This window comes from Camellia sinensis, chromosome 5 (assembly GCF_055761805.1).
Source record: "Camellia sinensis isolate YWXY chromosome 5, ASM5576180v1, whole genome shotgun sequence".
In the NCBI taxonomy this organism is placed as follows: Eukaryota; Viridiplantae; Streptophyta; class Magnoliopsida; order Ericales; family Theaceae; genus Camellia; species Camellia sinensis.
Genome location: NC_138965.1, coordinates 149,059,262 through 149,075,879, shown reverse-complemented (window position 1 = coordinate 149,075,879; position 16,618 = coordinate 149,059,262). Strand labels below are relative to the sequence as shown.

Here is a 16,618-nt window from a genome sequence, read left to right as displayed (position 1 = left end):
ATGTCACACACTCGACTTGGTCTTGTAATTTTTATTTGGTTCGACAAAATGAATCTGGTATGTTTTTATTTATTTTGTTTGAATTTATTTGGAGTTATTTTATTTACACAGAAGATTGGTCCAACAATCTTAAGACAGATTAGAATTATTCTGTTTACAGAATTTTTCGTTTGTTTTCCTTTTTCATTCTTCGTAAGTAATTTCAAAATAAAATTATTTTCTGTGGATTTACAAAATAATATTCTGATTGGAAAAACAAATAGTGATTATATGTTATTTGACAGATAGTAGTAATATACTGTCTCTTTTCTTTGACAACAACTAGTAGTACGATACTGGTGTCATTAACAATTCAGAATATATTTTTGTGGAATTTTTTCAGAAATTAATTTTGGGTTTTAGAAATTATTTTCCGAGTTTTCATTAATTAAAATTCTGTTTCAGTATTTTAATTATTGAAGTGTTACTGAAATTAATTTTCTTGTGTGGAATTAATTTGGTTAAATAAAATTTTATTTTATTTCCAAATTAATTGAAAAATAAAGGTTATAGTTTTTATTTCTTTTATTTTTACAGAATTTAATTTCTGGTGTGGAATTATTTTGGTTAAATAAAATTTTATTTTATTTCCAATTTAATTGAAAAATAAAAGTTATAGTTTTATTTCTTTTATTTTACAGAATTTAATTTTTTGTGTGGAAGTAATTTGTTTAAATAAAATTTTATTTTATTTTCAAATTAATTGGAAAATAAAAGTTACATTCTTGTTTCTTTTATTTTTTACAGAATTTAATTCTGTGAATTTGGTTTAATTTTCTATGTAGTGTAAATTCTAATTCTAATTTTGTTTTATATATTAGAATTGATGGCTACTGAAACTAATGCCCAAACAAGTACTACTGTGGTGGCTGCAATGACGCCAACCCCCTCTCCTGTTGTAACAGTACCGGTAAATCACGGTGAAAAGCCAGAGAAGTTCTTAGGAACTGACTTTAAAAGATGGCAACAGAAAATGTTGTTTTATCTTACAACTCTGAACCTGGCTCGTTTCCTCCGTGAAGATGTGTAGACGTCCCCGAACGCCCCGGGAGAGACGAGCTCCCGTTCCGTTCATATTGGGGTCACTACAGCTCAGGACTCTCAAATTTGTCACGGTTCTAAATCTGAACCAAAGAGTCCAAATCCGGCAAATCGTTTTGAGAAAACAGATTTTTGAAAGAAGTGCCAAACATGGACTGCTTTGCTAGATACAGAGTCGCCACCTAAATGTTTTTTAATGGGAAATTTAGGAAACCCTGACTCGGTGCCAAAGGCCACGTGTCCGTCATCACCAAAGTTGCCTCGGCTCGGGAACTTGGGTACGATTGGGGAAGGTCACTTCGTGAGCACCCCCGCTCGCCCGATCAAAGATCGGCCTCTACTAACCATGATATCTATTTTTGAAAACATTGTATGTTCTTATTCCGGTTATTAGCCTAGGTTACTATGTGATGCGCACAGCATATAAGTATAGACTGGGTCGCCCGAATTGGAACAAAACATTTCATGCTTGTTTATTTGAAAGATGGTTTGCTACTCGCAAGTAGGCTTAAAATGCAGATTTTGCCACCCGCAGGTGGGCTTAGGAAAGACGGTTTTGCCACTATCTAGTGGGCTTAAAACAAACAGCTGATGATTTATTCCAATCCAAATAACCCAACCTTCACCCACAGGCATTCAGGCAGTTATATCACATTAGCAATTAGCCTCATGGTAACCATGCTATTCATGGCAGTCACTCACACGCATGCAAGGATGTTAAAGCATAAAGCTCACCAGGTACTCCAAGCCAAAACAAAAACTACATTAGAAATCATGTATGATCCTAAATATACAGAAATGCCTAATGCAACACATGCAAAAATGCAAACTATAGCAGGCTCAGCTATTCTAAACATGGCATATGAAATGCTACAACTAACATGTATTCAATTTGGAATTGAAAGTACGATGCAGTTAGTATGGTGCGCCGAGCCCGGTGCATGCAAAACAGATGAATGATGCAAAACATGCTGTCATACTGTATGCTAATTGAAATATGCCCTAATCTAACCATCATAAGCAGGTAAATAAAAGGGAAGAAAGACGTGGGGTTGGAAGACATACATCACACTCACGCACACTTATTACAGTTGTGCCCTCGCGCAGAGGGTCCGAATAAATATACAGTCCCAAATAAAAGAATATTACAGTCCGAATATTACAGTCCGAATATGTACAAATTCCTAATTAATTAATGAATTAACTAAGAAAGCTGTAAAACTGGCGTGCAGGCCAGGGACTGCCTTGCTTCTGATGGATGATGTATGTTTGGGCTGCCTTGCGCGGAAATCCACCGGGATGCCCCAATTAGCCTCTGTTTAGCAGTTATCCTTGGAAAACGCGCTAAGTCCGGAAAAATTGCTGATTCTTCATTTTGCTGCAACAGAGAGCAGGAAAGGGGCATAGCAATGTATTTTCACAGATATATGCATGCCTCGATCCTCGTGCCACTAATCACGCATACCGAGGCATGATGGCCGAGGAGTCGAAATGCACAATTCAATATAGGATGAATGCACATGAAACACAGCTAAAACCTAACTCCATCATGGATAATCCGGAGTGTCGGTGACTGGGAATTGAGACACGTTCCGTCACTCGGAGTACGAAACGCACCGCGTTTTCCGTGCCCGGGCTAACTCCTATCCCGAACACGATGCAATATGCATGACATGCATGAATGCAACTAAGATACAGCCTAGCATGCACAATGCTATGAAAATGAGATGCCTCGAAATGCGTGCACACGGGCACGCAAACCGAGAAAATGACATACGCAATGCAAATGACATGGAAATATGATATGGGCTTACACTAACATGAGAGAGCCTCAGCCACACTCACATAAGAGGCCGATGGATGAAAATGAAGTGCCTCGAAATGCGTGCACACAGGCACGCAAACCGAGGCAATGGCATACGCAATGCAATATGGCTAAAATGGCATATAGAATGCAACATGGACTTATACTAACATGAGAGAGCCTCAGCCACACTCACATAAGAGGCCAATGGATGAAAATGAAGTGCCTCGAAATGCGTGCACACAGGCACGCAAACCGAGGCAATGGCATACGCAATGCAATGGCTAAAATGGCATATAGAATGCAACATGGACTTATACTAACATGAGAGAGCCTCAGCCACGCTCACATAAGAGGCCGGTGGACGAAAAATGAAGTGCCTCGAAATGCGTGCACACGGGCACGCAAACCGAGACAATGGCATACGCAATGCAATGGCTAAAATGGCATATAGAATGCAACATGGACTTATACTAACATGAGAGAGCCTCAGCCACACTCACATAAGAGGCCGATGAATGAAAATGAAGTGCCTCGAAATGCGTGCACACGGGCACGTAAACCGAGGCAATGGCATACGCAATGCAAATGACATGAAATGGCATATAGAATGCAACATGGATTTATACTAACATGAGAGAGCCTCAGCCACACTCACATAAGAGGCCGGTGAATGAAAATGAAGTGCCTCGAAATGCGTGCACACGGGCACGCAAACCGAGGCAATGGCATACGCAATGCAAATGACATGAAATGGCATATAGAATGCAACATGGATTTATACTAACATGAGAGAGCCTCAGCCATACTCACATAAGAGGCCGGTAGATGAAAATGAAGTGCCTCGAAATGCGTGCACACGGGCACGCAAATCGAGGTAATGGCATACGCAATGCAAATGACATGAAATGATATGAAAACATGCTAATGGGATTTCAACACTGAAAAGTGGGGGAAAACAGCCCCGAAATGAGGCGAAAACACACCCGATGCATGGAATCTCTCCCGAAATGCAAATTAGGCGCATAGAATGAACTACAGCTATACAAAGCATGCATAATTGGTACATGGAATGAAAAGAAAGAAGTAAGACAGCCCCAAAATAAGCATTTTACTAGTACAAAACATGACCAAACAGCAAGCAAAGATAGGGCAAAATTAGCATGCGAAAATGGCCCTAAACATGGGATTAAGAAACAACTCATAGCTGCTGTCCTCAAACAGGTTAGGACCCTTCAACAACATTGAAGAGGGGCAAAAAATAAGCACTTTCACAGAACTGTAAAAACCTCAAAAACAAACGTAGATATGGCTAAGCTTTTATGCAAGAAAACGGACCAAAAGGTGGTCAAAGAGGCAAGTGGTATATGCAAAGCCCAAACTGAAAAATTCCCTTCTACAACATTGAAGAGGGACAAAAAATAAGCATATTTACAGAACCGTAAAAACCCAAAAACAGTATACAAACATGCTAGAAATGCAATGCAAAATAAGGCTCAAAAGAGGCTATAACATGAGGTATGCAAAATATTCCACAAACGGCCAAAGACCCTTAATAAAACATGTAGAATGGGCTAAAATAGGACTATTTCCAGAACTGTAAAATGGCCAAAAACAAAATCATGGTAGGATAACAAAACATGCAAGAATGGGGACCAAAAGGGAGATACAACATGAAGTGGCATATGGAGGTCCCAAACCATGAAAGGACCTAAATGAAACATGAATAATGGACCAAAATAAGAACTTTTCTAGCTCTTTAAAATGACCAAAAACCAAAGCACAATAGGCTGCCATAGCATGCAAAAATGGGACCAAAAAGGGAGTATAAAGGCAAGTATAACATGGAGGTCCCAAACAGTGTTGAGCCCTTCTTCAATGTTGAAGAGGGGCTCAAAATAAGTCTACTTACAGTTCACATCATACTCCACAACAGATTACACACGAGCTAAAAATATCATGCAAGAAAACGGTATTTAAGAAGGGTATTGAAGCAAGTGCAACATGGGGGACTCAAACAGGGTCGAGCCCTTAATCAAAAGTGGAAATGAGCTCAAAAGAAGGCCACTTTCAGTTATGGCCGGAGCTCAAAGCAAAAATCATAGATAGCTTACAAAAGATACAAGAAATGGGCCAAAAAGGGAAAGATGCAACTCACCCTTGAAGATCAATACTTTTGTTGCTTCTTGGACCAAATTTGTTGCCTCTTAGCTGCTGGAATTCCTCCCCTTGCTGCTGGAATGGAGTGGTGGTGGTAGGGCTTGGTGGTGTAGAAGAAATGGTAGTGTAAAGCTTGAAGGTTTTCAAGGAAATGAGAGAGATGAAGAGGGATTCTTGTATTCAAGCTTGAAGAGCAAATTTTCCAACCTCTAATCCCAATGCTTGCAGCTGGTTATATGGACAAAAAGGAGGGAGCAAAGGGAGGGAAAGAGTGGGAAAAAGGACCAAGTTCCTTTTCCCAAAAGATATTTCCCCCGGATACAGATATTTTGGGGGAAAAAAGTGCATAGCTGTAATGCACACAACCTGAGGATCATGGCCGGCCACTTTCTGGAGCTTCAGGTGGCCGGCCGGCCACCCCCCAAGAGAGAGAATAGGCCACTTTTAGGAGGGGTTCAAAAGGGTCAAGCAATATTAGTGGCCGACCACCAACTTTTAGGGTCCTCCCATGTGTGTACATCACAAATATGTGGTTAAAAGTTCAAGAAAGTGGCCCCAAGGTGTTCAACATTGGCTCGGAAGTGAGAAAAACGGGCGTCGGAGGGCGCCAGAGGGCGTATAACTTGATTGCTGAAACAATTTCTGGCCTCCCACCCTTCCATGACCTTCCTAGTGATGAAACAGAGATACCTGCCAAAAATGAACGAAAATCGATGCAAAACGAATGTTCGGGGGCCAAAACACGCAGTTCGGGGCCCCGGAAATTGCCCGTTAAACACCGAAAATGGTATTCGACCTCGAAGTGGGTTTCTCAGACCCCAGTGTCCCTCAAAAGGGATTAAATAAGATGCATGCCAAAAATCAGAGCAAACGGAGATGGTTAGGCGGTCCCAAACCGAGGCACACGGCCTGACGGTCCCGGAAAACCGGAAACCGGGCTCCGAAATGGGCAAAATGGCCTACGGCCACAGAATGTAGCCCACGGCCACTGAGAGATGGTCTACAGGACCTCTCCCTCCCCTCAGGAAAAGAAACAGAGAAAACCGAGTCTGGTTCGCAAACCGAGGCAAGGCACAGAAGAGGGTTCGGAAGTCCGGAGGCAGGGCGCACGGCCGTGACTCTGAAACTTCTGAACGAGCATAATATGTAGCATCACCGAGCGCACAACTGGTGACGTCTAAGTCTTAAGGTCGGTCAAAAATGGAGTGTCTACAAGATGCTCCTATCCTGAAAGATGATGAAACCGACCGGCAAGTTATTGCTGCGGTTGATGCTTGGAAACATGCCGATTTCCTTTGCCAGAATTACGTCTTGAACGGACTTGACAACACATTGTACAACGTTTACAGTCCAATCAAGACAGTAAAGGAACTTTGGGAATCATTGGAGAAAAAGTACAAAACGGAAGATGCCGGCTCAAAGAAATTTGTGGTCGGTAGATTCTTGGATTTTGTAATGGTTGATTCAAAAACTGTGATCAGCCAAGCTCAAGATTTCCAACTCATTCTGCATGACATTCACGCAGAAGGTATGTTTCTCAGTGAATCCTTTCAAGTTGTAGCCTTAATTGAAAAATTACCAAAATGGTGGAAGGAATTCAAGAACTACCTCAAACATAAGCGCAAAGAAATTTCTATGGACGAGTTGATTGTGCGTTTGAGGATTGAGGAGGACAACCGCAATTCTGAAAAGCGGGCTGGTAAGCTTCCTATGGAGTCTAAGGCAAATGTGGTGGAACATGCTTCAAAAACTAAGAAACGAAAGTCTTCTGGAGAAAGTTCATCACAAGGCTCTAAAGGGGGGGGGGGGAAATAAAAAGTACAAGTTTAATGGCAAATGTTACATCTGTGACAAAGAGGGACATCAGGCCAAAGATTGCCGCAGCAAAGGCAAAAGCAAAAGAAGAACAAGCAAGAAGCCTGCTCAAGCCCACATGACTGAAGTGGACAATATTTTCAATGGTATAGATGATATCAATCTTTCTGCAGTTGTTTCCAAGGAAAATCTTGTTAGAAATCCTAAAGAATGGTGGGTGGACACTGGTGCTACTCGCCATATCTGTGCCGACAAAAAGATGTTCACATTTTATTTTACAGTGGATAATGGTGAACAACTCTTTATGGGCAACTCCTTAACTTCCAAAGTTGAAGGACAAGGAAAAATTGTACTCAAGATGACATCTGGAAAGGAACTCACTCTCAACAATGTGCTGCATGTACCGGACATTCGCAAGAATCTTGTTTCCGGATCTTTGTTGAATAAGAATGGGTTTAGGCTAGTATTTGAGAGTGATAAATTTGTACTTACTAAGAATGGGATGTATGTAGAAAAAGGTTACATGTTTGATGGCCTTTTCAAGTTAAATGTAATGACCGTTGTACCCTTAGTTATTAATAATACTACATCTTCTTCTTATTTGCTTGAGTCTTCAAATTTATGGCATGGTAGACTTGGACATGTTAATTATGGATCTTTGCGTAGATTAATTAATATGGAATGTTTACCTAAATTTAACATTGATTCAAATCATAAATGTGAAATTTACGTTGAGGCAAAATTATCTAAAACTCCTTTTCATTCAATTGAAAGAAGTACGGAACCACTTGAATTAATTCATAGTGACATTTGTGATTTTAAATCAATTCAAACTAGAGGTGGGAAAAAGTATTTTATCACTTTTATAGATGACTATACTAGATATAGTTATGTTTATTTAATTCGAACCAAGGATGAAGCTTTGGAAACTTTCATTCAATATAAGAATGAAGTAGAAAATCAACTTGGTAAGAAAATCAAGAAACTTAGAAGTGATAGAGGTGGTGAATATGAATCACCTTTTGGTGAGTTTTGTAAAGAACATGGAATGATTCATCAAACCACCGCTCCTTACTCACCTCAGCAAAATGAAATTCCTGAAAGGAAAAATAGGACTTTAAAAGAAATGATGAATGCCATGTTAATCAGTTTTGGATTACCTCAGAACTTGTGGGGGCACTACAACAAAAACAAGCTATGGCAACGTTTTTTTTATGGCATTTTTATTAAAACGCCATCATTGATCAAATAAAAATTAAAAACTACAGTGTTGTGTTAATTAAATTTCAAAACAGTGCTGTTGTGGTGCATATCTGACGCCGTTACATATCCTATCTCACTCTCTCCCTCCCTCTCACTCTTGCTCGAATTCATTCTCACTCTCACCCTCGCTCAAAGTCTCTCTCAATCTCAGTCTCACTTTCGCTCTCGCTCAAATTCTCTCTCACTCTCGGTCTCATTCTCACTCTCTGTACTCATCTCTTCATCAGATCTATGACGTTTGTCGAAGATTCGAAGGTTGATTCTTGAAGATTCGAAGGTTGATTCTCCAGATTTGCAGTTGTCTCTCACTCTCGCTCTCATTCTATCTGTCTTAGTCTCACTGTCGCTCTTGCTCGAATTCTCTCTCTCTCAGTCTCACTCTCACTCTCTGTACTCATCTTTTCATCAGATCTATGAAGTTTGTTAAAGATTTGAAGGTTGATTCTTGAAGATTCGAAAGTTGATTCTCCAGATTTGCAGTTTCTCTCACTCTCGCTCTCAATCGAATTCTCTTTGTCGCAGTCTCACTCTCGCTCTTGCTCGAATTCTCTCTCTCACTCTCTGTACTCATCTCTTCATCAGATTCGAAGGTTGATTCTTGAAGATTCGAAGGTTGATTCTCCAAATTTGCAGTTGTCTCTTTCGATTTTGTGAGTTTCAATTTGTTTAGGTTTTTTTATTTTTAATAGATTTTTTACATTCTGACTCAAATCTGGCTTCTCACTTCTGATTTTCTGTTTTTATTAGATCTCATCGTTCATCAATTGGTCGATTAATCTACATGAAACCTGTTTGAGATTTGGCTTCTCAAATCTGTAAGTTTTTATTAGATCTCTCTCTCTCTCTCTCTTCTTTGTGTATACAGTTATATATATATGCTGTTAGAATTGCAATATTACTTGGGATTTGCTCTTTATTTTCAATCATAAAAAAAAGGGAGCTATTTGAATCTGTATTGCAAAAACTAATGGCAGAGTGGAAAATTTGAGACCTTAGTTTAGAATTTAATTTTGAATATAGATTTGAGAATTTCTTGATTTGGTAAATATTGGAGTAAAATTCAATTTGGTGTAAATTTATGTCAAAGAGTTTCGGGTGTTCTGAGTGGCTTTTTTTTTTTAAAAAAAAAAATTTCAAATTATTATTCAAGTTTATTTTATTTTAGTTTATTTTTTTATTTTTGGTTTCAAAGGAATCGGAAGTGATTGAAGTTTTTCTAATTGGAATGGTGTTGGGTTCATCATTGATTTGAAATATATGAATAATATGCTCTGGCTTCATCACTGTTGCCACTCCGATTGTTAAGGACAATCTTTGATACTTTAATTCTGAATAATTTGAGTGCTATCTTTCTCTTCATACTCCATATGGGAGTTCTTCTTAGTGGGGAGAATTGATGAAGATCGATAAGGCAGCAATAATTGGGAGTTTGAGTTATTTAGGAGTATAAATCTGTTCATGAGTTATTTTGAGTATATCTATTTATTTTTATTCGTTAGCCTTATATATACATAGTGTTGGTGTATAAATTTTATTAGATTGTGGCATAATTGAAGCTTAAGGCTTAAGTGGAACCTACTTTTATGTTGCTGCCAAGAGAATCGCATGTGTCAAAGCGAGTTTGTAAACCAAGGATTGTTTCAATGCTCTTACAGCATAGTTTCGAAACCAAGAATTATTTTTTGATGATTGCAGTTGGCATTGTGATTATATATCTTTCATGCTAGATGTTAATGGACTATTTTATTCTTTAAGTTCTTTAAGTATAAGATTCAATTACGGACAGATGAGCCATCTGTGGTGGCTCCAGAAAATTTGGTTAGGGTATTCAAAAACTTGAACTTAAATTAGAATTTGTATAAAAAGAATACACTTATCAGTGGTTATTTCCCACTACTAATAAATCTTCCAATTTGAACTTCTCAAATCACAAGCAAAATACTATTGAATAAATTATTTTCAATGTAAGTAACTAAACAATCATTTTTTCATTAATATCCCATTTCGTTACGCAATCAATTCTTTACAAATTTTATGTCCTAATTTGACATAAGCTACATTTACTAGGAGAGCTATTTGTTTGGTACCTTTATTTTATTTGAAAAATAAATAGGAACACAGATATCAAACATAGAACTGAACACAAAATGTATGAATGGATGAGATTTTACAAGATTGATTGGTGCACTTTTGAAAAATCTTTTCCATTCATACATTTTTTGTGTTCAAGTTTATGTTTGGTTTCTATAGTATTAGGCTTTTTCTTTTTTGTTTGAGGATTGTTTTTTGATCTTGAATATTACTCAAGTGGAATGTGAGTTGGGTGTGCAAAAATTGAAATCAACAAATTAGGTGTTCAAGATCTAAGAATTGGGTATTCAAAATCTTGATTCATTACTGATAAACATATATGAAACCTCAAAAAAAAAAAAAAAAAAAAAAAATCAGGGTTGAGTGTACATGCTCTGCCTCCCATGTGAGCCATGGATGGATTTGTATCATTACTAGTGATTATTGGATATTGATCGTGCTTTAACAGTCATTTTCATTCTATGAATTTGATCACTCTTTTGGTTGTGTTTATTGTTAATTTGGTCCATGAGGATGATGCAGATGCTACATCGGACACCTCAAACCAGGAAATGCACAGTACTGCACCTTTTCTCAGAAGTAAAGCCTCCAGTTCCTCGTTGCTCCCTGAAAATAGACAGTTCAATCTTGAAGTTTCATCTTTAAATATTCCAGTTGATCAAATGAAAACGATTCAAAACATTAACACATTAATTTCCGAGGTAGCTTGTGCTCCATCTTTATATAGATTTCAGTTCACTTGTTTATTGCAGGATGAACCTTTTTTATTTCATTTTTGTAAGGTTCTGATATCTATATTTTTTCCTTTTTCATATTTGATATTTTTAATTTCCTGATGAAATAATTGAAGTAATATTATTGAGTATACTTTTAGAATTACCGAGTTCTGGACTTTGTGTTTGCAGTTAGCATTGGAGAAGGAAGAGTTGATGCAAGCATTGCTTGCTGAATCATCTGAACCATACAGTTATTGGAGGACGTGAGATAAGAATTGTTTTTGCAGAAGAGAACAGGAAAACGCCTCAAGAAATGCGTAGGGTTACACGCCCAAGGTGTAATATTGCTGTAGTTTTTTTGTTCTTTTGCAGTATCATCATTTTTCCCTGCTGGGAAAATCTCATTTATCCTTTAAGCAGTTGATGACTTTGTTTTGCTTTATTTTCATTTGTAGTGGAAGAGGAAGCTACAGGAGGCGAAGTCCAGCAAGGTCCCCAAGACGCCGCTATCGCTGTCAGTTCACGTGTTAAACTTTTTTTCGTTCATTTGACCTTTTCCCACACTTTTAGACCCACAAATTCACCTACAATGATGTGGCAAGGGAGTTGGGTCCTATATCATGCCATATCATTGTGGGTACAATTGTGGGAGTCTCGAGGGGGTCTCAAAACATTTTCCATTTTACTTTTTGTTTTTGGGTTGTGCACTTAATGCTTATTGTGGCAGCTTTAAATTATGTCATGTTGTAGTTCGATAATCTCTTTTCCTTGCTAATATGTTGTTATGTTTTGTATGACAGCTTATTCACGCTCACCTTCCCCAGAAAGAAGTGGCATAAGGTCTGGTTTCATATCTGTAAAGAGAGTATTAATTGCACTGTGTTGGTTTTTGGTTTGGGATTCTTGGGCTTTCATTTTATATCTCACACTACTAAGTTCTTTGTGCTTTCACGTTCAGGCTTTCAATGTTGATCTTATGTTATCCCTTTTCTCATCATAATGTTTTTTGGATTGTATGCATATTTATTGGACTAAAAAAATTTAGTTAGTTACCTTCATGTATTGTTGGAATCATACACATATTTCACATTTTTACAAACTAACTATCTTGTAGTAACTACTGTGTTTGTGGGCATTCATTTCCTGGAAGAGTGGTTTAAACTGTAGAATAATCTATTGGGTACTCCTGTTAGCTTCTTAAAACACTTTGTTTTCCCATTTGATTCTTTTTCATTTAGTCATATGATTGAGAAATCTCTAAATTTTCTTGTTCGTACAACTTCCGTTTTTTTTTGTTTGTATAGATGATGTTTCATTGCTGTGATTTTTTTCATATTCTACACATTTATTGTTCTTTTGGGTGATGTTACGTGTTCTAGTGGATTTGAATGACATCTGCCAGTGGCCTTGTTCATGCAGATTCTTAGTGAAAAAGAGAGACTTAAAGAATTCAGAATTAATAAAGTCAGAGACAAAGATCATAAAGTCGAGACTGCTTGCTTACCTTTTGATCAAAGCCTCTTCAGAAGTTTCATTTCTAAATTCACCTTTATCAATAATAAACTACAATTTGCATAGGCCTTTCCTATTTTATGCTTTTGGCTTGTAAAGCTTCTATCATCTAATGGAACCAATTAGGTGGACTTGGTTTGTGAAATGATTACGATCACACAAGAACTTCATTTTCTTTCTGATTTAAATTGTTAGTTTGATGACTTGATGTTGCATACTATCCAGTTAAAGAAAGAATATAGAGCTTGTAATTGGCCAAAGAAAATCTTCAAAGATGGGAACTGGTAGAGGTATGGTGGGTTGTTCAAGAAAAGATAGTATGATGTTTTAAAAAGTTGAGGCAAGAAAGCTGTGAAGTTATCAGATGCTGATCCACCAGTACACCATTTTAAAGCCTTAAACAGTGTTTCGATCAAAGTTTCATGTTTTTGTGCAGAAACTCTGTAAAGGTTCAGGTAAAGGTCACATTTCAGTTGTTTGGATTTTAAGGGAGGTTTGAGTAAATTTTCTTACTTATAAAACAACTTACATAATCTCGCTTATTTTCCTAATCAAGTGTGTGCTGAAATTGCTTTTGTGTAGTAGTATTATTCTTTACTTTTGATAAGATTCTCTGTCGGGGAAGTTAGAGATGCTTTTTGTTGGTCTTGTATTTCCTGTTAGATGCATCAATAATTGATCCATGAACTTATTTTGCAGTTTTAATATAGAAATTGATTTGTTTGATTACTAGAAATTACTAGAAGTTGTGCACTCATTACAATCAATACACTTTTTATATATAATGTCAAGATTGCAAGTTAACCTAAATGATTCCTCTTTCAAAAGACTTTCCCTGTTGCCAACATTACATCAGAAGATATTTTGCTTGGTTAAATGGCTTTGTCTTTTATAGAAGCCATTATAGAGTTGACACTATTGAATCAGCACTAGGATTTCACAAAGTGGCTTCAGAATGCATTATCTTTTTTTGTCTGTCCTTTTTGTTTTCAAGTTTGTCTTTGATGGATGGGTTTTCTTTTCCCATCATGTTCATATTTGTAGTGCAGAGAGAAAATTGACATTTGAATTCACCTTAGATGATGGTTGATCAATTCTTACATTTCAGTGCTAAGCCTATGTAAATAATCTTGAAAAGTTTGTTGTTTCTTGCTAATATTCATTTTTTTTTCACTGTGCACATTTTTTTACTGTATTTATCTTCTTTTATTTTCTTTCCTTTTTCTTCTTACTTCTCATAAAAGAGAAGTGTGTCGTATCTATATGTAAACTAGGTTTTTTTGGACAGTTATTCAAATAGGTAAATAGGGAAATCAACCAGGAACTTGCAAAATCATTTTGTTTCTGAACATTGCTTTCTCCCAAATTGTCAAGTAATCTTTTGAATATTTATCATGCTACTTGGAAACTTACAGAATGGACATCCACAAATAATTGAAAAGGAGTTGACATCTGCAAATGATGGTAATGTTGCTGAAGATCTGATGTAGAATCGTGATGTATTCTTAAGTACCCTTCGGTCTCACTTGACAAAATTACAGGTCTGTGGATCTGATTTATTACTATTTTGGCATTATAGCTGATTGCTGATTGCTGAAATTATGTCATCTATTAAGCAGTTTTCCTGCATGGAAAATTACTGGATGTTTGTAATAATTGACAAACTTTTGCCTTTGATTTTCCGTTTTGAATAAAATTCTATTTCTCTTATGTGAATTGCATTCAAGCATCTTGTTTTATGTAAGGATGCTGATAATGTAAAATTCTAATGAGTGCAGGTGGTGCGCTATTTTTGAGAACGGAATATATCAAGGGTGATATAGATGCTACGGGGAAGTTGCCTTGTGGGTATTTCTTGGAGGATTTCAAGCGTGTTGCTTGTTCATTTCAGATGGTTCCTATTGGTAACCAATTTCTTCCTTGTTTAATTTTATAAAGGTTGTATGTGGTGTAGGTACAAGCAGACTTGATCAGTATTCTCATGGAGAAAATGGAGATTCTGACCTTAGGTTTGCACTAAACAACATGGCAACCATGGGGGGCTGATTTGAAGAAAATTCAAACTGTTTGACGGTATATGATTGAGATTTGGAAAGTTGTAGGGTTAAATCTCCAAGGAGATGAACTAGAATTTTTATGATCTTTAATTTGGCATTGTAATTCAAATTTGAGCCAATCTATGTTCTTTTATATTAATTATTAGTTAATTCTCAATCTCTGTTCCTAGTTAAATTTATATAAATTCTCGGTTAATTTTCAATTTCTATTCCTAGTGAAATTCTCAATTAATTGGGCTGTGTTCTTAAAAAATTAAAAAAATAAAAAAGACTTCTTTTTGAAAAAAAATCCCACTAAATGATGTCATCATGACATCGCATCAGTGGCAAGGATTAAAAATGAAAATAGATGGCGTTTTTTTAAAAAACGTCGCTGAATGATGTCACCATTACATCATTAACGGAAAAGTAAGTGGCTGTTAAAGTTTTTGCGACGTTTTAAAAAACGCCGTCATATCTTTTAGCGACGCTTTTGAAACGCTGCTAAGCTATTGCGACGGCCGTATCTTCGACGAAAATATTAAACGTCGCAAAATTATATCGTGGCGTTTTTCAAGCCTATAGCGGCGTTTTTGAAACGCCGCTAAAAGTTAAATTTCTTGCAGTGGGGGAAGCAATACTTTCTGCTAATTATATTTTAAATAAAGTACCCCGAAAGAAAGTGAATCAAACACCTTATGAAATGTGGCATGGTAGAGTACCATCCTACAAATACTTAAAAGTGTGGGGGTGTTTGGCTAAAGTGGCTATTCCTAGTCCTAAAAAGACTAAGATAGGTCCTAAGACCATTGATTGCACTTTCATTGGTTATGCCAAGAATAGTAGTGCATATCGGTTTTTGATTCATAAATCAGAACATTCTGAAATACATGTAAATACTATTATTGAATCTCGGAATGCATCCTTCTTTGAACATGTATTTCCGAATAAGATTGGACAAAAGACTAGTAATAAGAAAAGATCTTTTGATGCTATTACTAGTAATGATCAAGAACATGATCAAGAACAAGAGTTAGATCAAAATGAAGAAGAGGAACCTAGGCGTAGTAAACGTACTAGAACCTCAAAATCTTTTGGTCCAGATTTTCTAGCATATTTGTTAGAAAATGAGCCTTTAACTTTTAAGGAGGCTATGTCCAGTCCTGAAACTCCTTTATGGAAAGAAGCTGTCAATAGTGAAGTTGAATCCATCTTGCAAAATCACACTTGGGAATTAGTGGACTTGCCACCAGGTTGTAAACCTCTTGGGTACAAGTGGATTTTCAAAAGAAAGCGGATGGATCAATTGACAAATACAAGGCAAGACTTGTGATCAAAGGATTTAGACAAAAAGAAGGTCTGGATTACTTTGACACATACTCACCGGTTACTAGAATAACATCCATTAGAATGCTAATTGCCATTGCATCTCTATACAATCTAGAAATTCATCAAATGGATGTTAAAACCGCTTTCTTAAATGGTGAGTTAAATGAAGAAATTTACATGGAACAACCAGAAGGGTTTTTTGTTCCAGGGAAAGAAAAGAAAGTGTGTAAATTGGTTAAATCATTATATGGTTTAAAACAAGGGCCAAAGCAATGGCATGAGATATTTGACAAGGCAATGATGTTAAATGGATTTAAAATTAATGAGTGTAACAAATGTGTTTCTATTAAAAACACAGATAAAGGTTATGTCATTGTATGCCTTTATGTAGATGATATGCTCATCATAGGTAGTAATAATAATATGATTAAAACTACCAAGAAAATGTTGAATAAACATTTTGACATGAAGGACATGGGCATTGCTGATGTAATTCTTGGTATGAAAATTACCAAAACATCAGAAGGATATGGTTTGTCACAATCTCATTACATTGAGAAAATACTTGACAAATTCAGCAAAGATGATGATCATCTTGCTAGAACTCCTGTAGATGTTAATTTGTATCTTTCTAAAAATGTACAGGAAAGTATTTATCAATTAGAGTATGCCCAAATTATTGGAAGCTTAATGTACTTGATGAACTGCACCCGCCCAGATATAGCTTATGCAGTAAGTAAATTAAGTAGATATATGAGTAATCCGGGAGTAGAACACTGGAAATCAATAATAAGGGTTCTAAGATATCTCCG

The 16,618-nt window shown here is 36.7% G+C and overlaps 1 protein-coding gene and 1 long non-coding RNA gene across 6 annotated transcripts; both read left to right on the top strand.

Annotated features, from left to right (window-relative positions):
- The first annotated feature begins 8,042 nt into the window (after positions 1 to 8,042).
- LOC145788869 (uncharacterized) lies at positions 8,043 to 12,756 on the top strand. 5 transcript variants are annotated; one of them, XR_014330306.1, is made up of 8 exons: positions 8,043 to 8,559; positions 8,705 to 8,734; positions 8,870 to 8,937; positions 10,726 to 10,792; positions 11,119 to 11,265; positions 11,385 to 11,443; positions 11,730 to 11,769; positions 12,667 to 12,756. XR_014330306.1 is itself a non-coding variant. In XM_082870112.1 (7 exons), exons 2-7 carry the CDS (start codon positions 8,536 to 8,538, stop codon positions 12,536 to 12,538), a joined length of 393 nt encoding a protein of 130 aa, XP_082726238.1. In that variant the 5' UTR covers positions 8,075 to 8,399; positions 8,532 to 8,535; the 3' UTR covers positions 12,539 to 12,756. The 5 variants fall into 5 exon arrangements, 2 of the variants coding, with proteins under 2 accessions (XP_082726237.1, XP_082726238.1); XR_014330305.1 differs by having other exon boundaries at positions 12,349 to 12,756; XM_082870112.1 differs by lacking the exons at positions 10,726 to 10,792; positions 11,119 to 11,265 and having other exon boundaries at positions 8,075 to 8,399; positions 8,532 to 8,559; positions 11,403 to 11,443; positions 12,349 to 12,756.
- Positions 12,757 to 13,850: 1,094 nt separating this feature from the next.
- On the top strand, positions 13,851 to 14,655 carry LOC114308361 (uncharacterized). Its single transcript, XR_014330304.1, has 3 exons — positions 13,851 to 13,982; positions 14,220 to 14,285; positions 14,396 to 14,655. It is a non-coding gene; the product is annotated as an uncharacterized LOC114308361 (long non-coding RNA).
- The last annotated feature ends 1,963 nt before the right edge of the window (positions 14,656 to 16,618 follow it).